General features: G+C 47.8%; 11 protein-coding genes across 11 annotated transcripts; 4 read left to right on the plus strand and 7 right to left on the minus strand.

Moving 5' to 3' along the window:
• Window positions 1-561: 561 nt before the first annotated feature.
• On the minus strand, window positions 562-1,902 carry EDB82DRAFT_470672 (uncharacterized protein; the record flags this gene model as incomplete). Its single annotated transcript, XM_065607949.1, has 3 exons — window positions 562-827; window positions 1,079-1,717; window positions 1,770-1,902. 3 exons carry the CDS (start codon window positions 1,900-1,902, stop codon window positions 562-564), a joined length of 1,038 nt encoding a protein of 345 aa, XP_065465460.1.
• Window positions 1,903-2,669: 767 nt separating this feature from the next.
• EDB82DRAFT_485437 (uncharacterized protein) lies at window positions 2,670-3,276 on the minus strand. The gene has a single exon (XM_065608235.1). It carries the CDS (start codon window positions 3,187-3,189, stop codon window positions 2,845-2,847), a length of 345 nt encoding a protein of 114 aa, XP_065465461.1. The 5' UTR covers window positions 3,190-3,276; the 3' UTR covers window positions 2,670-2,844.
• A 648-nt stretch (window positions 3,277-3,924) lies between these two features.
• EDB82DRAFT_485439 (uncharacterized protein) lies at window positions 3,925-5,387 on the plus strand. Its single transcript, XM_025731217.2, has 2 exons — window positions 3,925-4,475; window positions 4,530-5,387. Exons 1-2 carry the CDS (start codon window positions 4,010-4,012, stop codon window positions 5,219-5,221), a joined length of 1,158 nt encoding a protein of 385 aa, XP_025590264.1. The 5' UTR covers window positions 3,925-4,009; the 3' UTR covers window positions 5,222-5,387.
• Window positions 5,388-5,554: 167 nt separating this feature from the next.
• EDB82DRAFT_550296 (MCM2/3/5 family-domain-containing protein) lies at window positions 5,555-8,392 on the minus strand. Its single transcript, XM_025731216.2, has 2 exons — window positions 6,077-8,392; window positions 5,555-6,024 (listed from the first exon to the last, which is right to left on the minus strand). Exons 1-2 carry the CDS (start codon window positions 8,306-8,308, stop codon window positions 5,791-5,793), a joined length of 2,466 nt encoding a protein of 821 aa, XP_025590263.2. The 5' UTR covers window positions 8,309-8,392; the 3' UTR covers window positions 5,555-5,790.
• Window positions 8,393-8,746: 354 nt separating this feature from the next.
• EDB82DRAFT_456161 (putative zinc finger in N-recognin-domain-containing protein) lies at window positions 8,747-10,891 on the plus strand. The gene is made up of 3 exons (XM_025731215.2): window positions 8,747-9,088; window positions 9,140-9,194; window positions 9,248-10,891. Exons 1-3 carry the CDS (start codon window positions 8,979-8,981, stop codon window positions 10,730-10,732), a joined length of 1,650 nt encoding a protein of 549 aa, XP_025590262.2. The 5' UTR covers window positions 8,747-8,978; the 3' UTR covers window positions 10,733-10,891.
• An 837-nt stretch (window positions 10,892-11,728) lies between these two features.
• Window positions 11,729-12,566, plus strand: EDB82DRAFT_519929 (uncharacterized protein; the record flags this gene model as incomplete). Its single annotated transcript, XM_025731214.2, has 2 exons — window positions 11,729-12,067; window positions 12,474-12,566. The coding sequence occupies 2 exons, from the start codon at window positions 11,729-11,731 to the stop codon at window positions 12,564-12,566; spliced, it is 432 nt and encodes a 143-aa protein (XP_025590261.2).
• Window positions 12,567-12,887: 321 nt separating this feature from the next.
• Window positions 12,888-14,657, minus strand: EDB82DRAFT_532282 (pyruvate kinase-like protein; the record flags this gene model as incomplete). The annotated part of the gene is made up of 1 exon (XM_025731213.2): window positions 12,888-14,657. The coding sequence occupies exon 1, from the start codon at window positions 14,619-14,621 to the stop codon at window positions 12,888-12,890; it is 1,734 nt and encodes a 577-aa protein (XP_025590260.2). The 5' UTR covers window positions 14,622-14,657.
• A 1,414-nt stretch (window positions 14,658-16,071) lies between these two features.
• Window positions 16,072-17,224, minus strand: EDB82DRAFT_485445 (Alpha/Beta hydrolase protein). The gene has a single exon (XM_025731212.2). The coding sequence runs from the start codon at window positions 17,082-17,084 to the stop codon at window positions 16,164-16,166; it is 921 nt and encodes a 306-aa protein (XP_025590259.2). The 5' UTR covers window positions 17,085-17,224; the 3' UTR covers window positions 16,072-16,163.
• A 277-nt stretch (window positions 17,225-17,501) lies between these two features.
• EDB82DRAFT_570969 (S-adenosyl-L-methionine-dependent methyltransferase) lies at window positions 17,502-18,736 on the minus strand (the record flags this gene model as incomplete). Its single annotated transcript, XM_025731211.1, has 2 exons — window positions 17,502-18,530; window positions 18,578-18,736. 2 exons carry the CDS (start codon window positions 18,734-18,736, stop codon window positions 17,502-17,504), a joined length of 1,188 nt encoding a protein of 395 aa, XP_025590258.1.
• Window positions 18,737-19,313: 577 nt separating this feature from the next.
• On the plus strand, window positions 19,314-20,648 carry EDB82DRAFT_35699 (uncharacterized protein). Its single transcript, XM_025731209.2, has 4 exons — window positions 19,314-19,529; window positions 19,736-20,040; window positions 20,093-20,516; window positions 20,587-20,648. The coding sequence occupies exons 2-3, from the start codon at window positions 19,737-19,739 to the stop codon at window positions 20,500-20,502; spliced, it is 714 nt and encodes a 237-aa protein (XP_025590257.2). The 5' UTR covers window positions 19,314-19,529; window position 19,736; the 3' UTR covers window positions 20,503-20,516; window positions 20,587-20,648.
• A 445-nt stretch (window positions 20,649-21,093) lies between these two features.
• EDB82DRAFT_35706 (uncharacterized protein) lies at window positions 21,094-22,290 on the minus strand. Its single transcript, XM_025731208.2, has 3 exons — window positions 22,268-22,290; window positions 21,431-22,206; window positions 21,094-21,379 (listed from the first exon to the last, which is right to left on the minus strand). Exons 2-3 carry the CDS (start codon window positions 22,041-22,043, stop codon window positions 21,339-21,341), a joined length of 654 nt encoding a protein of 217 aa, XP_025590256.1. The 5' UTR covers window positions 22,044-22,206; window positions 22,268-22,290; the 3' UTR covers window positions 21,094-21,338.
• Window positions 22,291-23,918: the final 1,628 nt, after the last annotated feature.

Consider the following 23,918-nt stretch of genomic DNA (forward strand, 5'->3'; position numbering starts at 1 on the left):
GATACAGCCCCGGACATTTGATACCTCCAACCAGGACAAGCGTCACAGACACCAGAAGAAAGAATTCCTTGTGGTAAGTAGCACTAACAGAATCAATTCAAATTTATATGTGCTTTTGCCTTCTGGTACTTCTATATTACATTCTCCTACTCCCCTGCATAATCTTCATCCAACAACACTTCCGTCAACTAAGTCAATAATGGGAGCCGTCTTGTAAATCTGTCACCTCCACAGCGAAAGAGACAAACTCCAAACCCGACAATTGCTATTTCAGGGTCATACCTAAAACACCCCCACATGTTCAAATCGATTTCCAGTTGCTTTTGGATCGTTCCTTTCCAGGAAGTGTAAAAGGGCTCTGGTATCTTTTCGATCTCCCAGCATTCTGCTTTCTATTAGTATATACGGGCAGGACCGGGACCAAAATCTCGCGAGATATTTTGCCTTTATAACATCCAAGAGTGGTAGTATAAGCTCATTTCTCGCACTGTTCAAACTCTCCTTGTCTCGATCTGTACGTTCCCTCACTGGTGTAGACTTTGCACGCTCTTTGTTTTTGATTCACTCGCGGCGTTTCGAAATCATAGCATCCAGCTTTAAATCATAGTAGTCTCTCCCGGATATAATTCGCATCTGAGAATCCAAGTCATCAAGCTTGATTTGCTCCGAAATGTCCCAGGAGCGGTCATCTTCCACATTGAAATCATATCCACAAGCACTGCAGGCGACATCGGTGTGATGAAGACCAAGTTCATAAAAGTGTGCTTTACGAAGGTAAGACAGACGGACGGATTTGGCTTCTGTAACCATGAATCGCTTTTCCAACACTTCAAACCATTCAAAAAAGATAAGCCACTCGGATCTGTAAAAGAGCTTCGTGCAAGATACCAAATTCGAGCCTGGTAGACAGCCACCAGCTGAGCATATGCAAGGGCGATGAGGCTCAGTAGAAATTATGATCTTGTGATTCGTTAAAAAATTGAACGTTGCTAAGAGTTTCGGCAGTTGAAAGGTATCACATTCCATGAAACACTCAAATAGTTCGTGAAGGACGGGTAGCCAAGATTGATGTCAGCACCGTTCGCAACCGCAACACGGAGAAGCGAGGGATCAGCCAATCGAACAAGTCGTAAAAGGCAGCTGTCGCCATAATCCATCAGCGTCTTTCCATCATCAAAGATAATGTTTGGGCTACCGAGTTTGGTGATCACTTTGGTCCAAAAATTGAGACAGCCATTGTGTACACCATCAGACTCATGCGCAGAGTAGTATTCGTCGGTTCTCGGAATACTCCCGAACAATACATTCTGGATCAGTCGAGGCGCGACAACAGAACTTGATGTCGCTGCCCAGTCTATTATCTTCCATAGCGGATCCCAGCTGTTCCGTTCTGACGGGAAGTAGTTAAGAATATAATTCTGGAAAACAAAAGGGTCGGCGCCACGCTCTAGAAGCAAAAGCACGGAATCTGATGCATTCATCGCTACAGCATACATCAACGGAGTGATGCAACGATTGTCATGGGTATCAACTTCATGGCCGGCATCAAGAAGACTCAGAGCGCGTAAGGGCTGTTGTACGGCTAAATGAAGGGGTGTTTGGCCTAAAAAGTTTACGTACTGCTCCAAAGGCCGTGAGGTCTTCTTAATAAGGAACACGAAGTCCTCGTTTGAATCATATAGCACTGAGTGATGGAGTAGAGGACTATTTCCAAAATCTAAAAAAAGAATTAAGTCAGTTTACGTTCGAAAAGAAGTGGACAGGCTTACCTGGATTGCGTTTGAGGAGTGCCTTGAGAAATGCGTAGTGATTGGAATCAATAAAATCTACTGAAACGGTGGTCCATGTTTTAGCTATTGGGAACGTATCTCTGAAATCACAACCCATGGAAACAAGGCTCATTACTAAATTTCTAAAGTCATCACTGCCATTCACTACGAAGGCGAATTGTCTTATGAGGCTGTTTTGCTGTCAACTATTGTAAGTCGCGAGTTCGGGGGATTACTTCAAACTCACCCCAGACTACGGCATGGCTCATCTGTATGGAACTCAACCATAAAAAGACCGTATAGACTTCTCAGTGTCCCGACACTGTATTCGCTGTACAGCGTGTCGTGTGCGGACGATACCTAATGTTAGCGATGACCATATCTTAAGCAAAGTATTACTTCCCTCCAGGAAGCCTTCTCCCTTGGGGTTTACTTGGTTGACGAACCGGGGGTTAGATCTGTAAAGATCGAAACTCTTTCTCTGCTGTTGCCCACTCCATCTCTTCACTAGCGAGCTTTCGTAAAATGTCAAACTGGGGCGCAGTGAACGACGGCGGTTTCAATCTCGAGGCTCGCTTGGAGCGAGTATCTACATGGTTCCGCAATCAAATCCAACAGAACGGTGGCTTTAAATGGGATACCGTAACGGTGTAGAGCTAGGCGAATGTCGATGCGGTAACGTCGGGTGGTACACGAAGGGTCGCTGCATGGTCGGAACATCTCAAGCAGAGGGGAGTATTGCAGGCGCCAAAACAAACCACTGATTGTATGTTTCTTGTGACATGAACAACTAACTTTGCGAACTGAACATTGTGCGATCCCTTGTTGGTCTATGCCGGGATACTCAGTGCGTGCAACCTGAGTTGACGAGACGGTTGTGGGCGTTGCACATTCTTCTTTCTCGGTAGTTCCCTGCTTGCGTGTTTGTTACATGAGCGTATGGTGCTCAATGATGTACAGTCTTGGTTCGATATTAGAGTCGCTTACGTGAAATATAATGGGTAAGGCTTTACTGTGATATATCCTGCTTCAGCCCTGTGACAAGACATTGGAGCTCATCCAGCTCGCTCTTCAATTACCCAGAGCGGAAAACTGCTCGTATTAACTCTCTTTTTGATATAGTGATTGGTATTGCTTGCACCAAGCTGTGAAGACGGGCTGCCGCGCTTGCTGATCGGCTTCGACACCTTTCAAGCATGATCGGGCCCAGTTGTTCTTGAAGAATAATCGGCGCACTTGATTCAAGCTGGATGAGTTGTTGTCCTATTAGTTCGAGATCCTGACCCAGCCATAGTACATTACCCTCAAGACCCTTTGTGTTCTTATAGCGATGCCGTAGTTTCTGGCCGCCATCGACTAATTGAAGTGCCAGAGACACAAGTCCCGCACCACCAGCTACGACGCCGAGAAGCTCTGCCATTTTGACACTGACCTTTTCGAGTCTGGTGATAGGGTTGGAACGAAAAATGAAAGGTAAGCCGGGCTCTTGCAAGTTTGAAGGTATGCTCTGCACAGCCTGATCAGGTTCTCATCTAGTACGCATCGCAATTGGTGGGCGGCAAGGCACTCTACAAGGCTTCGTAGGACGGGAAAAACAATCTGGGAAAAGAGACAACAAGGCATTATTGTATTGCCGCGGTATAGTGTTCATTTTTATCTACTCATGTACATGGTTCTGAACCGGACGACTTACACGAAGATTGAACAGCGCGAACAAGATAGGGAATATGCAGTAAGCCAAAGTATCGCAGTTAGGAGATCAGGGGTCCAGTTGCAGGGGTTTGTAAATTATATCCAAAAGCAACATATACTCGACCAGTGTTTTATATCTACCCAAAAGCTCTTGGTTGGACAAGAGTCTGAGGTAAGGCCGTTGGATTGGAGAATCCTGGTTTAGTAGGTTTATCCTCGTGCCACTTATGCTTAAGTAAATGAAGATGTTTCTAAGTCAATAAATAAATCCAAACGTCCAGAATGATTGCAAGTTATCACCCAACGACTTGGCGACTTTATCCCATATACTAAATTTATCAACACTCGACGACGAATGGTGCTTTCGGTTTGTATACGGGATAAACTTGCGCCGCCCCGAATACAGGTACCGCATTCGTAAATGTGTTCCAAAAGTTGAGGGGCAGAATTGAATGCCAGACTATACCAAATTAAGCTCCCAGCTCCATCAAAGACACCAACACCATCCTCCAAACGCTCAGGGCCCCAGATTCGCGGGTGGACAAGACATGACCTTTCCAAACCCCTACGATTCATCACAATCTGCTCCTTCTCCCGCTCCCGCGCCCTCGCCCTCTTCTACCACTTCGGCGCGTCACTTTCCGCAACAGCAATTGCCACCACTGCCACAACCGCCGCACCACCAACAGCAACAGCAGCAGCAGCAGCTCCCAAACCAATACTCTCCACAATCTCAACATCAGTGGCAGCAGCAACAGCAACAACAGATCGCCATGATGAATGGAATGAATGGGTCCAACATGGCGGCCGGAATGCCTGTCCCCACGCCTGCGGGTCACCAGGCTGAACTCAATTACATCTACGGCATGGTCGAGGAGCTTAGCCGCCAACTGGCAGAAAACCGTCGAGTTACAGAAGATATCGTCAGCGGATTGGGAAGAGTAAGGAACAAGGCCAAGACGCAAGGTGTCAGTAACACACAAGTTATTGAAAGCGCCGCCGAAGACATCAACGGTATGTTGCTACCTTTTTTCTGCTTCAATAAATCCACAAACTAATATCCCACAGGCCAAGAACAAAACATTGATGCCCTCATTTCCCTCCTTACCGAATCCCTCGAAAAGGCAAAGTTCAGCCGTGATGCCAATGCCAAACTTCTCTCTCAATACGCCAACGCCATGGCCAACCTCCTGCGACAGTTCCACGAGTATAAAACTAAGCACGTCAGCGACGTAGCCTCATGGCACCGCTCATACCGCAAGCAACTCGCCGACGCGCGCGACGAGAATGCTAGGCTGCGCGAACAAATCTGGCAAATGCAGGCCCACGCCGGCAAGGCCAACGAGAACCTGCGCGAGTACCGACGAAAGTACGACGAGGATGAGGGCCGCTGGAATAAACTCGTCGACGAGAAGGCGCATCGCCAAGAACTGCGATTCTGGAAGCGCATGGCAATGCCTGAGTTGGACGACGATGACCCTTACTGGAGTGACGACGACGATATCATTGACCCGGCTGAGAAGGAGCGTCTGCATGAACTTGACCTGAAGGCGGCACAAGAGCAGCTCGACAGCCAGGCAGAAGATAGTGATGGCCAGGGTCCTCCGCCACAGCTGCCGCTACCAGGAATGGGAATCGGTATGGGTATGATGGGAGGGATTCCCATGCAGCGAGAAGAATCAGGGTCTGGGCATGGCGTACCTTCGCTTCCTCCTCGACCATCAAGTGCGGCATCGAGTACAGGCTCGACAGGGCAGTGAGCGAGGAGTTTTGCAAGATGGAAAAGAGGAATATTTTGATTTAGCGATACCCAAGACATGAATGGATATGTACTATAAAGCAATGAATGGATGGCATCTGTAAACATATCCTTGACCGTGTCTTCTACAAGCTTTTCAACTTTCTGACTTGGCTGTAACATGTGCTATGATACGCAGTAGTTGACACAGTATTGTGATTTCTGCAACGAATGACTTTAGAAGACACCCGCAACAGCAATCTTTTTATATGAAATATCTTTCTCATAGTAAATGTTGGCCTTATCTCGTACGGGCATAGACAGGCAACTTGGTTCGCCAATGACCTTATGCGTTGTCAATTCTCAAAAACAGAAACTCTATAGGGTAAACCGGGTCGTAGCCGCAAACGCCAGACGTATTCAACTCATGATGCATTAAATCTATCAAAGGTATCGCCCCAACACATTTGCACAATCCGTCATTGCAATGCTGATATCCGTTTCTAATACCATTTCGCCAAATGGAAGACCCAACCAACCGTTACATTACATGTCTTTTCTCAATCAAACTCCTTAGCTGGCAACGGTAGTTTACCGTCTGCCCTGGCTGTTGGCGCCAGTCCTTCTCTGAGTACCCGGCCTGGCCAGTGTGTACTTGGCGAACGCCCTTGCGAGAGCCTTCTTGCAACTAATCTTCTGGCTGCCCACAAAGCTGTCCACCGTGACGGCGATGGCGCGATCGATGTCCTGTGCTGCACAGTAGTCTGATAGACGCATGCGGCAGAAAGCTTCGCTGATACGGATGATAGCCTCAAGATGTCGCACCTGAGGTTGTTAGTATTGGAAATTATACCGAGGCGCAATGGACATGACTTACTGTAATAGGAATGGCACCTGTGGCGATTGACTCTCGTCGCATGTCAGCAAAGAGTCGTGCGATCTTGTCCTCATCGATATGGTAGAGCTTAGGGGAACAGTGTTCACGAGCGTAAAGGATATACTTCCTCAACAGCTCTTGTGAAATCTCGCCCTCGGGATTGCGCGTCGACGCTTGGGTCTCAGCTTGAGTATCGTGTTCAACCTCCATGGAGTCGTGCTCTGCCTGGCTGAGAGGATGGCTTCGGCTGTGGGATCCCACGATGAAACGGGCCAGACGCTCGTCTTCCTCAGGCTCCACTGTGTCTCGAACAACACAAAGAATATCGAAACGCGACAAGATGGGCTCTGTCAGCTCGACATTGGCAGAGAAGGGGGCCGTAGAGTTGTATCGTCCACCGATAGGGTTAGCTGCTGCAATAACACCACAGCGAGCCTGCAGGGTAGTAACGATACCAGCCTTGGAAATGGAAATAGTCTGCTGTTCCATGGCTTCGTGAATGGATGTTCGATCTTGGTCGTTCATCTTGTCGAACTCGTCAATAAGGCAAGTTCCGCGATCAGCCAGTACAAGAGCACCACCTTCCAGTGTCCATTCGCTAGTGAGAGGGTCTCGACGAACACTAGCAGTCAAACCAACAGCACTAGCACCCTGGCCAGTAGCGAAAACGGCTCGGTGGGCTGTCTTCTCGGCGTACTTGAGGACTTGAGACTTGGCCGTACCAGGATCACCCAGAAGAAGAACATTGATGTCGCCTCGGAGGTGGTGGGCACCCTTAGTGACCTTTGCAACACCGCCAAAGAGCGACAAAGCCACGGCAGTCTTGATATCAGTATGTCCGTAAATGCTAGGTGCTATCGAGTTTATGATCTTGTCGACGATGTTGGGGTCGCGCGCCAACTTGCGAATGTTCTGCTCATCCTCTTCTGTCATGCGGAAACCAGCGAGCTGGTCGTGAGACTTGACGACGTTGTTGGCTTCGAGAATGGTAGCAAATACAGGGAAGCCGTTACGATTGTTGAGCTGAGCGTCGTAGTTGTTGCGGTAGATTCCGGTCACTTCAATTTCCTCACCGGGCTTTGCCTTGTCGATAAGATCCCAGAGAAGGATAACCTCGCGGGATCGCGGCAATCGACCAGCAGGAACGGTACCGGGTGACTCTTGAAGAGAAAGCTTTTGGTAGTTTCGGTAAACTGTCTTTTCCGAGTTGAGGGTGAAGGGGCCTCTTGACTGGCAGCTCTGGCAGTAAGTGATCTTGACTTCGACATTCGACTCTTGCTGGAAAGGACCAAGCGTCACACCACACTTGGTGCAGTCAAACTTGACATACTTGAGCTGAGGGAAGACACCCGATCGTCGGGTGACAACACCACTGACTCGGACAAGGCAGTTGAGATGTGACTGGCGGAGCTGGCGGAGGGTATAGTGCACGGGAAGATCGAAAATACGGACATGAATCTCGGAGTGGATGCGTTCGTAATCAGGGTAATGCAGAAGAACAACGTCCATGGCAACCTCGTCGAAGAGCTTGAGCATCTCAACAGGCGCATTGGCCAAGAAATACGCCAGGATAGCCTTACTTTCGGAAAGATGTTCATACGAGACCTCGAGAGTCTCGGCGTTGATCTCACCAAGTGTGCGGATTCGGTTACCGTACACTGATGAGCCAGATGTGTCGGTATAAGATGTGAGGAAGGCCTTGAACTCGCGTCTGATGGTCCGTTGAACTGAAGGTAACGAAACCCATTCAGTCAAGCTGGCAGCCTTAACATCGCCGAGTGCCTCGAGTGATAGTTCCTCTGACATGATGTCCGTGTCCATCATGTCGTCAGGATTCTCGTCATAGTTGTGGCGGCGGCGGCGAGGTTGAGCAGACAAGTCGATATCATCACCATCTTCGTCTAGTGCTCCCCAAACCTGGGGCATTCCCCTTCCTTCCTGGATGGCGCGATCTCGTCGATTCAAGACCTTGTCGACTTGCTTTACCTCGTCTCTACCCATAGGATCATATTGCACATCATCGATGCCTTCGCTACCATAACGATCGTTTTCTACATCTCGGTAATCGTTTTCGTAACCCTCGCGGAACAGATCAACTTCGTCGTCGGCCATCTCGTCTAAATCGTCGATATCATCCTCAATTAGAACCTCTTCCTCAATATCGTCGTCGTCTTCGACACCATGTGCCATGTTGAACTCGGGGGGTGATGAAGGCATGGGGCTCGACGCCATGTTTGCTGGTGAAGGTCCATCATGTCCTCCTGTGCGTGACCGCTTGCGATTCGGACGAGCCGAAGATGGGTGTAGGGGGGAGCTTGAAGCTGTTAGCTGTTGCTCCAATAATAGCGGAGGCTGTTTAGTGAACGAGCGTACCTCATGTTTTCACTCTTCAAGTATTTCGTTGGTGGGAGATACTGTGATAGAGCACTTGTGTAGTTGATAACCTAAGGCTTGGTATGATTTGAATGCTAGGTATCGAGACTGAGGGGCTGATTTTGTTGTATTGGGTTGGGAGGGAAACCATGAAAGCCAAGTGGAGCAATTGGACAAGGGTTAATTTCGCGAGTGGAAGCGCGACTCGACGCGTAGATTGATTGGCAGATGTATTGTACGCGTAAAGTGTTTTAATCGGTGGTAACTCAAAAACTTGCGACAGGTATGCGTGTTTATACGCGGTTTAGTGTCCGCGTTATTGTTTCCGTTCCAGTTCCTCTACCAACTCTGTGTTACACTGCACCGAATGTAGTGATAGCTAACCTTTCTCCTCATCTTGTCTCTGTACTTCGATTCTCCATCAATTCTGACAAATCTGTCATCCAATCCTTTGATTTCCATTTTGATTCCTTCCTTTTCCTTCCTTAATCCACCTTTTTGACACCAAATAACGAACTCTATCGCCATCATGTCTACAGAAGCTCCTGCGCAAGATGCGACTCAGCAAGAATCTCGAGCGCGCAAAGACAGCTTCTCCGGCAAGTCGCAAACCTCGGAGAATTCACAGACTGCGGCTGAGTACGACCATCACTCAATCATCTGTGGGGTCTTATGTTAACTTTCTGTTAGGTTTATTCGATCGCAAGAGGCTCTCGAAGCTGATGCCCGCGAGGCTCTACCTTATGTATGCTTGCCCATTCACTCGACCTCGATATCATTCGCTTACATTTGCTTTAGAGTATCGACACATGTACCAAAATCCTCGGGCCTCTGCGACAAGCCGTCTTCGCATGCTTGACTTGCAATCCGCCTCCGGCTAAAGAGGGCGACGACTGGACACCCGCCGGTGTATGCTACGCTTGCTCCATCCAATGCCACGGCGAACACAACCTCGTCGAGATCTTCCAGAAGCGCAACTTCACATGCGATTGTGGTACCAAGCGTATTCCCTCGATAAGCCCATGCACCCTCCGTCTGAACGAGGCAACCAACACTCGAGGTGGGGTGCACTCCGAAGAGCCCGACGTGAACAATAAATACAACCACAACTTCCGCAACAGATTCTGCGGTTGTGGGTGTGATTATGACCCATTCCAACAGAAGGGCACGATGTTCCAGTGTCTTGGCCTAGGAACAGTCGAGACGGGCGGATGCGGCGAGGACTGGTATCACCCTGGATGTTTGGTTGGCATGGGACCCAACTGGTTCGAAAAGATGGAAAAGCCCAAAAAGACAGCACCGGAAAACAAGGAAGAAGGAAAGTTGACAACAATTACTGAGGATAACGAAGAGCAGAAGGACCCTGCTCAAACCGCCGACCAAGAGAAGGATAAGGCCGCTGAGAATGCAGTCGAAGCAGAAGATGACGAGGATGAAGATGTCCCTCTGCCGCCCGGATTCCCTGAAGAAGATGCATTCGAAGCTTTTCTGTGCTACAAGTGTGTCGAAGCGCATCCATGGATCAAGCGCTATGCTGGTACTTCAGGCTTCCTTCCAGCAGTATTACTCAACCAAGCGTCAACCCAATCAAAGACAGAGCCCGCGCCTGCGAAGGACGAGCCTGATCCCGTAGCCGAAACTACAGTCCAAACTGAGGGTGGCCAGGACTCGCGCAAGCGCAAGGCTGATGACGATGTGGAGGAACCTACACAAGTCAAACGTGTCAAGAGTGAATCTCAATCCGGGGACGAAAAGACTACCGAAGAGACAACATCCACAGACAAGCTCCCCTGCAAGCTGAAGAACCTCCCCCCTGCCCCCGAAGGAAAGTTCTCTCTATTCCTCAAAGAAGACTTCCGTGAAGCTTTCTGCCGCTGCTCAACTTGCTACCCCCACCTCAACCCTCATCCACAGCTTCTTGAGGAAGAAGAGGTCTACGAACCTCCTCTGTCTGATGGAGGCTCTCAAGCTGATGGCAACGGCGGCGGTTCCCACGGAAGCGGCAGTCTCCTAGAGCGCGGTGAAAGCGCTCTTCGTAACGTCGATCGTGTTCGAGCTATTGAGGGTGTGATGGCCTATAACCATCTCAAGGAGCAGCTCAAGCCATTCTTCCAGCAATTCGCTGAGAGTGGGCAGGCGATTGGAGCTGAAGATATTAAGGCTTACTTTGCCAAGCTTAGAGGTGACGAGAAAGGTATCGAGGAAGCTGCTGCAGGCGCCAAAGATGGTGAGGGCGGTGGTAGTGGCGATGGGGATCACCGAAAGGAGCAGAGCGGATTTTAATTTCTTATGTTAAAGCGACATTATAGATATAAAGTCGAATGGCGCTGAAAGGCTCGATGAACAGATGTGTAATTAGTATTGGGGTGTAATAATAGTGTATAGTACAGGCAGTCTGCCACAATTTGATACCAAAGACGAAAATAATCGATTTTTACTATTAGCTTTGACTCCTCGTTCTGACTCGACTGTATTCATCGGTGAAGAATCTCTGCTGGGTTATATTAGGAAAGGCTAAAGGTATCCCGACTTACACTGACTATCTATGGCCGAAGTATTGACAGGATAATCAGGCTGATCGGTACAATTAAGTCAGAGACGAGCATGTTTTCGGTTCATTTGATATATCACCTAGATCACAGTTGAAATGTACAGCCAGAAAGCCAATCTTGAGGTCGACATCGACCTGCAGTTTACTCCAGACATGGGAATCGCGTTTGACCTGTGGAGGGTATAAAATCTAGTACAAGGGAGCCAAGCAGTAGAAGGCAACGTCGGAATGAGGAGATAACCTCATTGAGCTGCCATCTGGAACCCCCGAGACTTATCAGGGGGAAGCCGGTGGCGTAAAGTGTGGGATATGAGGTGAAGCAGGGGCGAGTTGAGATTAGGTCGAGAAAGGGCACTATCTAGAGTTTCAACTCGGGAAGAATTTGACCTCCAAACCTGACGTCAGCCTTCAGATTAGCGGTGGTGCAGTAGAGATCCAGGAGTTCAAAAATACATATTCCTAGATGATTGCAATTGCAGTACTTGTTGAGGTTTCAATGCTGTGGCACTGTCATGAGAGTGTCAAAACGCAGTTGTAATATACCAGTCTGTCTACTCCTTTCCTTTTGCTCGCCAATGCGTGGCACTGCTACAGTTCTGCACACAGAAGATACTGAACTGTAAATAATTTTACAGCATATCATTGTTTCCGTGGTTTCATTTTAAATTATTCACAAACCTAATACAACCATCCCAACATACCTGACCAAGTAACTCTCCCCTCTAACAATGTCTATCTTCTACCTCCTCACTCACAACAATCAAGACTTGAACTACCGTCATACGGCAATGTCGCAGAGCATCGTTCCGTACCTCTTGGGTACACTGGCATTCTTCATCTATGTCTGGTACTCGTCACTTCGCACCAGCGCTGGTCCCCATCGTCGAGTAGTAGAGCAGTTCGAGTTCTCTGAGGCCACGTATGAAGAGAAGATCATCTACCTTATGAACCAAATGCGTTGGTGGGACTACTACTGCGGCCTCTGGCTCATGCACCTGGTCATCCACCTAGGTATCGCTTGTCAGACTCGCGACTGGCCGTACACCATCTCTGTCACATACATCGTTGTATGTGTCGCGTACTTTTACATCTTGTCCATGTCACTTGCTCTGGCTGAGATTCAACTTCCCAACCTCTGGGCTGTGATAACCGACGGCCACCGGATGAAATGAGTTGACAGTTTGCTATCATCCCATCCTCCTGAATCATTATCAGCATCTTCAGGTTCATCATCAGCCTCAGCGACTGGGAGGTCAGGAAAGGCATAGTAGCAACGTCTCCTTTCCCGGTCACGAGAGTGATACACACGAATTTACAGGTTAGATCTGTCTTTGTGCCATGGCAGGAACACATTCTGGACTTGCGATAAGGACGTCTAGGGCCCTTTCTGACGATGTGACTGGACTGGTACTCAAGGTACTGTCAATCACTGCTCACTATTAAGACTATTGTGACTAACCTGCTGACTTGTAGTTTCACAAAACTCAAGAGAACGAGTGGCACAATGGCGAGGATCATTTCAGTCGTCACGTTTGGGCGATGGCCTCAAACGAAGAGATACCCTGAGGAATTTCTCAATGCCGCCGCGAAGGATACACATGCTGATTTGGGTTTGTTTTAGTGTAAGTTACTTTAATAATTAGACTCGCCTAAAATATTGCTAACCAGTGATGTCTAGTTGTTGATAGGTTTGTATGCAGAAGACGAAGCAACATATTGAGGGGTTAAGGTGGACATTGTTTAGCATGGACAACACAATTGGAGCGAAGTATTTACATGATAACCTATCAAATAGTATTCACTGTAAATGATTAGCCAGTAGAATAGAGACCGTATGAATTGACCTGTTCCTGGGTTTATATCTCAGCCCAATTGATCCCAACAAACTCAAAGCTCAACTTCAACCACATCTGATGCAGGAATCGCCGAGCACGTAAGTACGTTCCCATCCATTTGAACTCCTCCAGAAACTGAACCACAAGCTACTTTAGCGACGCAGCTTCCACAAGCACCTACACGACAGCCATAATCGGGCGTCATACCAACAGACTCTGCGAGTTCCAGCAATGACATGGAACTGTCCTTCTTCCATTGAACAGTCTTACTGGACTTAGTGAACCGGACTGTGGCTTTCTCTAAGTCTCCAATTGTGTGACCAGAGGCTGAAAAGCTCTCGCTATGGATGAAAGGCGGAGGTATGTTGCGATTTATGAGGATACTCTTCATGTCTTCCTCGAAGTCTTTGGGACCGCAGATATATGCGGCCGAGAACTTGGCTGGCAGGTCCATTGCAGTGGTCCTGAATGGGTTGAACTTGTAAGTCTTTCCCAATATCTCTGCCATTGTATCCAAACCCGGTCTTCCCAAGACATTGTAGTCTTGTCCTAGTATATCGATGTCACGAGGCTGTGTCATGAAGACATACCTCTTGATAGGGTTGTTCTCAATTTGGAGAAACTCGTTATGAAACTGCAGACCTCTCCCATCCTTGACCACATGGATCCATATACCTGGTACTACATTCATGCTGGGATGGTTGGCATGGGCCTTCATCATAGCAAGTATAGGCGTGATGCCGATCCCAGCTGATAGGTATAGTTGTCGAGGAGTTACCGCCTGTGACCAATCTAGGACGAACCGTCCAGCTGGGGAACGTGCTGAGAGGATATTTCCTTCTTCAAATTCGTTGCACATCCATGAAGAAGCGCGCCCTACTTCTTTGATGCTGATGCGATAGTGTTGGGGCTGCGTTCGCCCTGGCCAGTCCGAGATACTCCAACTGCGGGTATCGCCTGTTGGTAGCCGTACGGTAAGGAACTGACCTGGTAGATACCAAGCCAGTTCTTTCTCGTCTGCCGAACAGATATGGAATGACTTTATGCCATTGCCTTCATCGACGATTTGAGAAACTTGCAAATCTCGCCACCCTTTCCACGCGTTTCTACCTTTGTTCACTTTATCGTCGATCCCAGCAACCTTTCGATTAATAATCAGCCGATTCAATCGGAGGAGGTTATCATGATTTGCCAATAAGTTGAGAGTGTCGCGGGTCTTGAGATCCGAGTCGAAGGCCAGTCTAGTGATGGTTGCCGCATTCATAGTATCCCCCGATGATGATTCTTTGACCGCACAATCTCCTGGGTAGATGCGTCCCCTGCTGAGGACTCTTAAGTAGACACCAACCCGACCAGTGTCGGCTAGTGCTTTCAGCCACGAATCCTTCTGGCCGCATCTCCACGATAGCTTCATACAAGGGATGCGAGATCCACAGACTTGTAAACGAACGCTGCTGCCGACTCTCCATACATCGCCCAACCGAAAGTCAGATTCAGTCAGAGTCTTCTCTGTACATCTGAAGGTGATGTTCTCACCCCAGTGACACCAGTCCCATTCTGATCGATCAACTCCAAGCTCTGTGCACCAGTAGTCGTAGTTCTCGGCGAGACAAATGTATACGGGACCATCATGTACCGCAGTCGCATTCCCTATCACTCCATCTTCATTCAGCTCGATGTATTCTGAAGGAGACCTTTTCGGTGTGTGTATGATGCTCGTCTTGATCTCTAGTCCGTTGATGTTGTGTAAGACAGGGACGGCGTAACTAACAGCGACAGCTTCCATAGTAAATGGATTGCTCTAAGCAATACCTGAAACTCTTATAGTATATGCAACATGCTTTCATAAATGACACACAGATCAAGGGGCGCTCTTATAGCTGTGTTTATATCCAACTTCTCAATGAAGGAGTTCGGGTTCGGGTTCGGCATTTTGTAATCCGGAGATAAGCCATTTTTCTATTCCTCCGTGTCCATGTGCGCCTTAAGAATCAACCCGTCCATGATAAATTCACGAAAATTCCGCGAAGGAAAGTAAATCTTATGAAGGAGGTAGTTATGAGACCTCTCCAAGGCCGTTCTGAAGTACCATCATTGCTGGGCATGTTTATTCTCCAAGGCGAGTCTCGAGCCAGCGAATGGGTTGGTAACCCTATTATCTGACTTAGACTTGGCAGCGTAAAGATTCGTAAACCTCATTCGCTTGTCAGTGAAGACGTGTTCAATGACGATGCCATTGGAGGCAGCCCCTTGTCGCAGTATATGTGCCAACCGGGCTGACCAGCGTAGGCATGAAGGTTATGATAGAGTCGAGCTGGGCATATGCCCCGTGTTGTGATCCTGCGAATACTGTACTACAAATCAGCCTTATATCCAGATCAACGTAAGGTATCTTCAACTCATCGGTATCCTGATGGGGTATCAATCGTGAGAATTACCGCAATGCCGGGGGGAGTAGCCCACGGTATTGTGATATTGAATCGGGTATAAACATGACAATAGCTCTTGAGGAAGCCTCGGCTTATACAAACATGTTCTCTTTCCGGGGAGAGGATCTCAGACAGTGCCACCCACCGTTAAACTAAGAGGAATCGTGCAACAACCCCGGGAACTCTGAGTCCAAGGGCTTGTTCTTACCGAACTCCCGAATTGTGAGCTGTCAAATTGTTTTTGACCAAACCATTCCTCATATTTTCCTGAGCGTGACGTCTTTCTATGACCGAAAGACATACCATGTGTACATTGCAGATCACTGAAATAGCTCCTCTGCGCCAAGTAGGTGAGTGGACCTTCTATACATAGTGGCCCCAAGGCCTAGAATCTTAAAAACAAAGTCTCTGTTCGACGTAGTGTGGTTTGTATGCAGTGTGTCATCAGCAGGCTCTAAATCACTTATAGTGAGTGTATCGCTAGATGACTTATGTAAATCTGATGGCGTATGTCTTTGGTAGCAAATCTGAGATCCATTGTATGGATTCAGGTAGACTGTCAAGTACTTTAGACGCCAAGGCTCTATGTATGCTATAGAACTATGCTAGGAGAGATTTACTTATAGATCGATGTTCTATACGTTGCTGTAACGTGGCATGACACAACCTTTGAGTTATTTAACAGAGCTTGCAGAGAAATTGTACACATACGAGCGCGGAACGAGTAGATGGTGAAACTTGATAACGGTGCCTCCTGTAGTCACACAGTTGACGAGATGTTGCGAATAACATTGTATAGATGTAACGTGCGGTACCGTTTGTCTCTCTAGTCTTTCTAATGTCTGATGCTGGAAGATGTAGCTTGTTTTGATATATCCAAGGGCTCGATTGTACAGCGCTTAAGAAAAGAATTCCTCTATGGCCGCCGTGTACTGATCGGGATCCTGCAGGGGCGCAAAGTGGCTCACACCGGTAAGAATCCGCAACTTGCTGCCCTTGATGGCGTTGTGCAACTTCCCTGGCACATCCAGATTGACCGCCTCCTCATGCTCCGCGCCAACGATAATGACCTTATTCCCATCAATAGATCCTAGCTGTTTATCGGTGAATTGGGGAAGTGTCGCCTCCATGGTGACAACCTTGCTGCCAAACAAGGTGAAGTTGGCGCTTGGCTGCAGCTGAGCGTATTCTGCGCGACATCGAGAAACAAACTCGGAAAAGATTGCCGTGTCCGAAAAGGTTGCGTTGGTCTGCTCAGGGTTGGCAGAACCTCCGAAAATGAAAGCCTTTTGGATAGGTGTTGCTGTGACTGGGTTGAGAAGGGCAGATAGTGTCGTTATAGCGCCATCGGACCAGCCCACCACATTGTACTCTTCGATGCCGGCGGCTTTGAGCTGGTCATTGATATCTTTGGCAAACTGATCAAACGTGAAGACATCATCTTTGTTGAAGGTGGATCGGCCATGACCTCGGCGATCAACGGCAATCACATAGTGTCCATTGTCGATGAGACGAGAGATGACGGATCCGAAATAGGCAGAGTAGCCAAGACCACCATGGTCAAGAACTATAGGAACTCTGCCAGCTTCTTTGTTGTACTCTTGCATCCAAAGGTGAACTCCATTAATCAAAGTTGTCTTGGTGTTGATTGGAGCTGGTAGGTTCGGTGTTGGTGGGAGTGTTTCCCAGATCGGCTTCTTCTGGTGCACGGTCAGGCAGTTAGCCAGAGACCCAAAAGCAATCAACTTTCCCAGCAACATGATGCGTGTGATGTGATATATGAGTTGTTTGTGTCGTGGTGTTTGAGTAGAAGGGGCCATGGAATATATAGGAGCGGAGTGACCGGATACGAGATGCTTTGGCCCCCTTGTCGGATTGCAACTACCGCCAAATACTAATTTTGACAAATAGCTGTTGGGAGATTCCAGAACCAAGCAGGCTGGGATACCCTGGTTTAGTGCTGGTATCTTGTTGGTGGATAGTTATCCCACGTTGAGTTTCTCGACCGTTGCAAACTCTATCTTTCGCTAACCGGAACGCACGGGCGAGGCTGACTATGCAAACGCAGTAGAGACCGCTCAGGTCTGAGGGTAATAGAGTAGCTGGTAAGTTGAAGCATGATGAAGACGATTAGCAAGTTGGTCTATACTATACATACTAGACTCCAAGTCTTGTATCCTAAGTCTCGGAGACTAGCCTTTTTGTTACCCGCTAACCAAGACTGCAGAGGTCACAAGCTAAATTCGATTCTCTTTGTATGGCAGCATGAGCTCAATGACACTCTCAGGTGATGCGGCATTTGAAAAGATCTCAACAACCTCCAACCCAGCTTCTGCTGCGATGGCTCTGAAGTCCTCCTCGGTACGCTCACAAGCCTCTCCAATGTGTCCTAGCATCATCATATCCATTGAGGTAGCAGGTAGAGAAGGATTCTCTTCGGAGAGAACGATTTCGTTGATCAGGACTTTTGAATACCCTGGTGTCAGAGCAGGCTTCAAGTTCTTCAGTATCTGAACACCATGCTCGGTACTCCAGTCGTGAAGGATAGAGTGGAGGAAGTACGATATAGCTCCGTGAATGGGCTGCGGTGTGAAGAAGTCGTGGGCTTGACTTTCAAAAGCGATTGTCTCGGTCACATCCGCGATGACTTCTGGTAGGTCCTGTAGGACTAGCCGGCCGGATGAATGGATTCCATTCGCAAAAGACAATAGATCATGCCCTCGGCCACCTCCAACGTCAACCACGAACACATCGCTTCTGGATTCGTCAAAACCAGTAGCTAGACGCTCTTCCATAGGATAGAACTCCCACCGATCCTGGTTACTGGCTCTGTAAACTGACATGAACGATCCAAACCAGTTGATATAAGGAGGATTGGCGACTAGCCAGTCGAAGAAAGGAAGAGAAGAGTTGTGAGCATATTGATATGGCCCATCAGGTGAGCCGGGATGCTGGTAGTTGGCCTGCTTGAAGTGGTCGGGGAAGAAGCAAAACGACTTTGTAGCGGCGCGTTGACAGAATGAGATACTATGTTGGTAGTTCTCCTTGGCGAGGGCGTTGGAAAGACCCGTGGCATGCCAACCAGTAGGTTTGGAGAAACGGACGACTTTGTGGGCAGCGAAGTGTCTCATGAAACGATCGAGCAAAGGTACGGCGATACCGGTCTTTTCAGAAAGGGCTTGGGTGGTGAGTCCATCCTTGGCTTTTTGAAGATGTTGAAAGATCTTCGTGTTGTTTGCGACTTCGAGACTGCCGCCAAGAGAAGCCTATTAGAAGTCAGTTATTGGTTCATAATGGTATACAGAGTACTCACAGTAGTGAACCAGATACGCTGCACAAAATCGGTTGGTGTCTCCAGTTCTGCCAGGAGCTGACGATTCAAGTCCAGTAGAGTTGCTCGAGCGCCGAGCTCTTCCCTGTCGTATGCCGTAGCGGCGTCTTGCATGCGCTTGATAATTTCTGAGGACGCCATATTAAATTACTGTTGGTTCTAGGAAGTTCAAAAGCGATGGGTAAGGTCGGGAAGGTTTGTCTTACCTCGGTTTTCATGGAGGCGGGCGATTCAAAGATCTTTTTATCACATTTTGATCTTGCAGGGGCATTCTTCTTGTTAGCTTCAAGGATGAACTCATGGTATGCATGTTTTACACAACCAACAGATGTCTACTTGAACCTGCTAAGATTCACCTGAATGGGTAATTGTATGTTGGGCAAGTGTCCCCTGCATATTTGTGATAGCCTTGCGTTAGGTCTCTATATTAGGAGTCGTCTTGTTCGTATTCGATATTCTATCGTAGATGTTTGCCGTATTTATTCGTGCTTGTATCTTGGTGAGAAAGTCTTCTAAGAGTTATACAAAGGAAGTATCTCTGTGTCACGTAATCAGTGGAGTAGGAGCCAGGCAGGGAAGGAGACATCTCTTATCGTTCTTCTTCTCTTCATCGGTTTCAAAATCTAACAACATTCCAAAATCGCGATGTAAGCGAGATAAATTCACAATATTTTATCTGGTCAAAAAACAAGGACAGAAGAGTTCCCTACTCAACTGTGGCACGGAAAGTCCATTCTTCAAGGGGGGTCCTGAAACCTGCGTAACCGAGTCCCTCATGTAGACAATTTATGCATGTTGTTGGTTGTTAGCGCCAACATAAAGTATTATTCCCAGTGGACCAGTTCGATATTGTCCGGAAGAATATCTCCCAACCTTGTGTTTGCAACAACTGCAAGGAACTGGGTCTACAACCAACAACTCTTATCTTTCTAAGGTTCGTTTCTCTCATCTGAGTGTTGGTTCTGATATGATTAGGATCTTCTGGCCATGGCCTGACCAACAGAATGATCCTGGGAGGAACTTGACGGACGATACCAAGAGGCGACACATTGCCCAAAATCAGGAGTTTTATCATATACTATTAAGCCACAACCTCTTAAATGTGAATTTTATTCTTAGCTCTGTCACTGACTATCGCAGGATGGAAATTAACGATGTACCGACCGATTCGAGACAGACTCAGCTCTGTCTGGTAGCATGGATATTTACCGGTATGGCCATCATCACCGTCCTGGCCAAGCTCTTTACAACGATAGTCATCTTTCAAAGACCTGGCTGGGATGACTTGTTGATTCTGTTATCATTGATTGGAAGCATCGTTGCTTCTTCTCTGGTACAGGCCTCTGCAGATCTTGGTTTGGGTCGACACACAGCTTCTGTCGCTGTAGAGCCTGGAGGCGTACAAAGGATGGTTAAGACCAAGATTCTGCAAGTTGTTGGCTACCGTAAGAAGTCCCTCTAGCTTCAATGGCCTGATAGTTGACCCGACTATTCAAGCTTTCAACATTATGGCCTACAGTCTCCCTAACGTTGCCATCTTAATCCTCATCGAACGACTCGTCGGCAACACGAAAATAATGTCCCGCCGATTCCTTCGTATCGTCGTAGCTATACAGATTCTTCTCGCTGCGATATCTGTCGTCATCATCTTTGCTCAATGTCGACCTACCAAGATGCTATGGGATCAGTCAGCCACAGGGGAATGTTGGAGTCCAGACGTCTTCAACCACTCTTCTTATGTCGTCAGCAGTTTTACCGTCTTGACTGATCTCGTCCTTGCTGTTGTCCCGATCCATGCGTTTTGGAAATTAAAACTGAAGAGACAAGAGAAGCTGGAGATCACATTCATGTTGGGCTTGACATTCCTTTCTGCCGTTTTCACAATTGTACTTGTATACCTTCAATGATCGAACGGATCCTTGTAAGTCTACTATGATTACTTGGCTGTGCCATAGCATTACACTCCGATGCCGAATTAACCCCCGTTACAGTATACAACGTCGTGACTTTAATTATTTGGGGCTTGTTAGTTCTTTACATCTCGATTGATGTGCATATTGTACTGATATATATACTTCAGGGTTGAATAAAACGTTGTCATAATGGCTGCGAGCGTGCCGACCTTAAGGCCACTCATCCGACTTATAAAGGGCAAGCATCCGATGTGTAGCGCAATTGGTTGCATCAAGAGTGGCATTGGAGCCGACCTGAAGCATAACGAGTCAATATCCGAGGTTCCTCTCGGTGATATGCAACCCAAACAGGAGAAAGAAAGTCAACTCAGTCTTGAACGGAATAGTTCTACAGAAGAACTGAATGGAAATGCGGGCAAGGGTATAACTCTAAAAAGGCTATCAAGTACGTATTAGAGATATCAATCAGCGGGATGATAGATAGGTAGACATAATAGAAGAGAAGATACAATCTTAGTCGCACGTTAGGCGTTCACTCTGCCTTTGCGGACTCGGGGGCATCACTCGAATAGAGTTGGAATCGAATATAGAGAACATAGAAACTGATATTTCGTCATAACTATTGTTTTAGTTCATACCCTAGGTCAACCTTGGCTGCTTGCAAGTCAACCAGTGACCTTGGGCATTGCGGTATCCATCCTAATACCTTCCATTACCCCAATCCTAACCGTTTTCATTACTACATTATGCCTCATAGCGAGTGACTTGACCAGAAGTCTAACTCTTGGGCTGGGATACCCGCTCCCTCATTAACCAGCTTCCCAGAAGCTCTAGTTCTTTCCGGCGAGGATGATAGTGTTCTTGACCTTGACTAAAGGGTTGTTAGCTTGAGTTATATCAATAAATTAGCTGGTTTCCTTACCCTGCTTAGCAATGACGGTGATCTTGGGTCTTGTGGCAGCGTCGATGAACTGAGTGAGATCGATACCGCCAATACCATCGATGAGGCCAAGGTTGAGATCGCCGAGCTTGAGGCTGGACAGCTCGAACTGGTCAAAGATACCGGTCTCGGCAATAGCGAGCATAGTGGATAGCTGCTGGAGCTGGAGGAGAGACTTGATGCTGAACTCATCGGCAGCGAAGAGGTCGGCGAAGATGTTGACGTCGAATCTGTTTTTGATGCTGAGGGTCTGGAGTCTGACTAGGTCGAGCTGGTTGACCTGGAGGAGGTAGTTGAGATCGACTTGGCCAAAAGCAAGCTCACGCTCACGACCTCGACCAGCACGGTCTTCTTCGCGGTCTCGGTCCTCACGACCTCGATCAGCACGGTCCTCTTCGCGGTCTCGGTCCTCTCGGCCCTCTCGGTCTTCTTCACGTCCAGGAGCAAGCTCGCGGCCATCCTCTAGACCAGGGGTGGGAGTAGGAGCGGTCTCGTTGGCTAGAGCGGCACGCTCGTTACCAAAGGTAGAAACAAAGCCAGGTCGTGCAGAGACAAGGGCAGCAGAAGCGGCAATAAGGAGGGTAGAGAACTTCATCTTGATGGATTTGAGAAGGAAGTTGGTGTTTGTTGTGGTGGTGTGTAAGTTAAAGGAGTGGGCAACCAGTCGAATGGGTATATATCGAAGGAGTGGATGTAAACTTGAGCACAGCTCTAAAGGTTAAAATAAGTAGAAAGAATGGAAGTCGACTAGAGCACAGCTGGAGTTGAAATGTTAGCAAATGAAGGTATCGTGATGGATTGGGAGAAGAGGAAGCTTACCTCGTAGGAAATGACTAGAGAATGAAAGTAATAGACTGGTTGATTGGATTGGATGGTGAGTGAGGATGAAAGCTGATGATAGAGGGAGGCTGTGCAACGTTTATATAGGAAGAAATGTTTGAAAAAGTCTTGAGTCTTGACAGGTCGATTCATCCGTATCCATCCGCTATCGTTTCTTGTTGAGATTTCCAGCTCATCCCCAGATTCACCATGACCCAGCCGAAACGACAAACTGACCCCAACATGCTCGGAAACTCAGCAACCGACGGTCTCACTACCGAGGACGAGGGTATAGAATGCGACGTATTGCCGGAACCTGCAGGTGCCAAGATGGCTTCTTTTCTATCCGTGGTCCCTTTGGACGAGTCTACAAGGATGAGACGTCTGAGCTTTCCCTCAAGCGATGAAACGATAAGGCTTTGAAATGAATTAAAGTGTCAGATTGTGTCGTATCGGGCTTAAGCTTGGCGTTATGCTTCTTGGGAACTTGCAGGGGTTCGTCGCATTCGAATTTGGACGAGACGGGTTACGTCGCAACTGTCAGATGAACTACCAGGCATTGACCGGGAATTTGTTTAACTGTCTCAGCTCTACCGCGGGATGGTAGGGCCCGGCAACCGGAGCTGATACTAACTCAATTGCCAAGTAGGAGTAGAAATGCGTCAACCAAAACATTCGATATAGGGTAATCGTGACAGTCTTGGATAAATCTTAACAACAGACCACAGTAAATGCAAAGAAAGTATGGGGAATAAGATGAAATCACATAATTAGTCTCTGAAAAATACTCATTGTTAATATTCAAGTTTTTTGATGCGCAAAAACGACACAAAATTTGGTTTGTTGATTCTTTCTTGACAAAAACTGCCGCTTGTTTCCTTGATACCCACTGCGGTGAACTCAACAAAGCCATATAGTAACACATATCACACACCCTTGCTCTTTGTTTCCTCCATGTGAGTTGCCGCCCGGGCAACTTCCCGGGCCAGCTATAATCCGCCCTGATATCAACTGCCAGCCCAGCATGTTTGTTGTAGCCCTAGCTGTATCAGGCGTTACCTGAGAAACTTGGTCTTTCACGATAGTACAATCCGCCTGAAGATCTTAGATATAGCTGCTACCAGATGGAATATAGTCGAGTGTTCGATTGCTTGCTTGGCGGCATCGTTGCCTTGTTCGTACTTGGTTTCACGGTTTGAAAACTCTGAGCTGAACTTCAACTCAAACTATGGAGAACCTATTCTGCAACCGGCTGGAGGTATTGAAGAAGTTGGTATCTGCTCTGCAGGGGTATATGGGCTGTTATTCGACTCGGGACTGTTTGATTCCACCGGCGCTTCTTCGTCCCTGGCGTCGACTTGGCGTTTCCGGTGATGGGACGCTCGCTTCAAATATCGGAATTGGGACGGAGGAAATATCCTGTGTACCTAGAGGGATGACGAGATATTAGCCAATGTCTGGGCGACTAGTAGATCGAGCCTCACTTATCCTCACTCTCCTGTAAACGTCCCAACTGCCAATCCATCTGGAACTAAAGTGCTCCATACGAGGAGTGGGTGCAGAAAGAACGGAAGAGCCTTGGCTATCGTTCAGTTAATCTTGTTGTTTGTGCAGGCGGCTAGCTGATAGTGCAAGCGCAAGATGGCTAGCT

The sequence above is a fragment of the Fusarium venenatum genome (assembly GCF_020744135.1).
Source record: "Fusarium venenatum strain MPI-CAGE-CH-0201 chromosome Unknown EDB82scaffold_1, whole genome shotgun sequence".
NCBI lineage: Eukaryota > Fungi > Ascomycota > Sordariomycetes > Hypocreales > Nectriaceae > Fusarium > Fusarium venenatum.

Coding starts and splice junctions, on each gene's coding strand:
- EDB82DRAFT_485445 (XM_025731212.2), bottom strand. CDS start 17,084: ATGGCCCCTTCTACTCAAACACCACGACACAAACAACTCATATATCAC.
- EDB82DRAFT_456161 (XM_025731215.2), top strand. CDS start 8,979: ATGTCTACAGAAGCTCCTGCGCAAGATGCGACTCAGCAAGAATCTCGA. Junction 9,089..9,139: donor AATTCACAGACTGCGGCTGA/GTACGACCATCA, acceptor ACTTTCTGTTAG/GTTTATTCGATCGCAAGAGG. Junction 9,195..9,247: donor CCCGCGAGGCTCTACCTTAT/GTATGCTTGCCC, acceptor CATTTGCTTTAG/AGTATCGACACATGTACCAA.
- EDB82DRAFT_35699 (XM_025731209.2), top strand. CDS start 19,737: ATGGAAATTAACGATGTACCGACCGATTCGAGACAGACTCAGCTCTGT. Junction 20,041..20,092: donor TCTGCAAGTTGTTGGCTACC/GTAAGAAGTCCC, acceptor CGACTATTCAAG/CTTTCAACATTATGGCCTAC.
- EDB82DRAFT_550296 (XM_025731216.2), bottom strand. CDS start 8,308: ATGGCGTCGAGCCCCATGCCTTCATCACCCCCCGAGTTCAACATGGCA. Junction 6,025..6,076: donor CAGGTGCCATTCCTATTACA/GTAAGTCATGTC, acceptor TAACAACCTCAG/GTGCGACATCTTGAGGCTAT.
- EDB82DRAFT_35706 (XM_025731208.2), bottom strand. CDS start 22,043: ATGAAGTTCTCTACCCTCCTTATTGCCGCTTCTGCTGCCCTTGTCTCT. Junction 21,380..21,430: donor CACCGTCATTGCTAAGCAGG/GTAAGGAAACCA, acceptor ACAACCCTTTAG/TCAAGGTCAAGAACACTATC.
- EDB82DRAFT_485439 (XM_025731217.2), top strand. CDS start 4,010: ATGACCTTTCCAAACCCCTACGATTCATCACAATCTGCTCCTTCTCCC. Junction 4,476..4,529: donor CGCCGCCGAAGACATCAACG/GTATGTTGCTAC, acceptor AATATCCCACAG/GCCAAGAACAAAACATTGAT.
- EDB82DRAFT_485437 (XM_065608235.1), bottom strand. CDS start 3,189: ATGGCAGAGCTTCTCGGCGTCGTAGCTGGTGGTGCGGGACTTGTGTCT.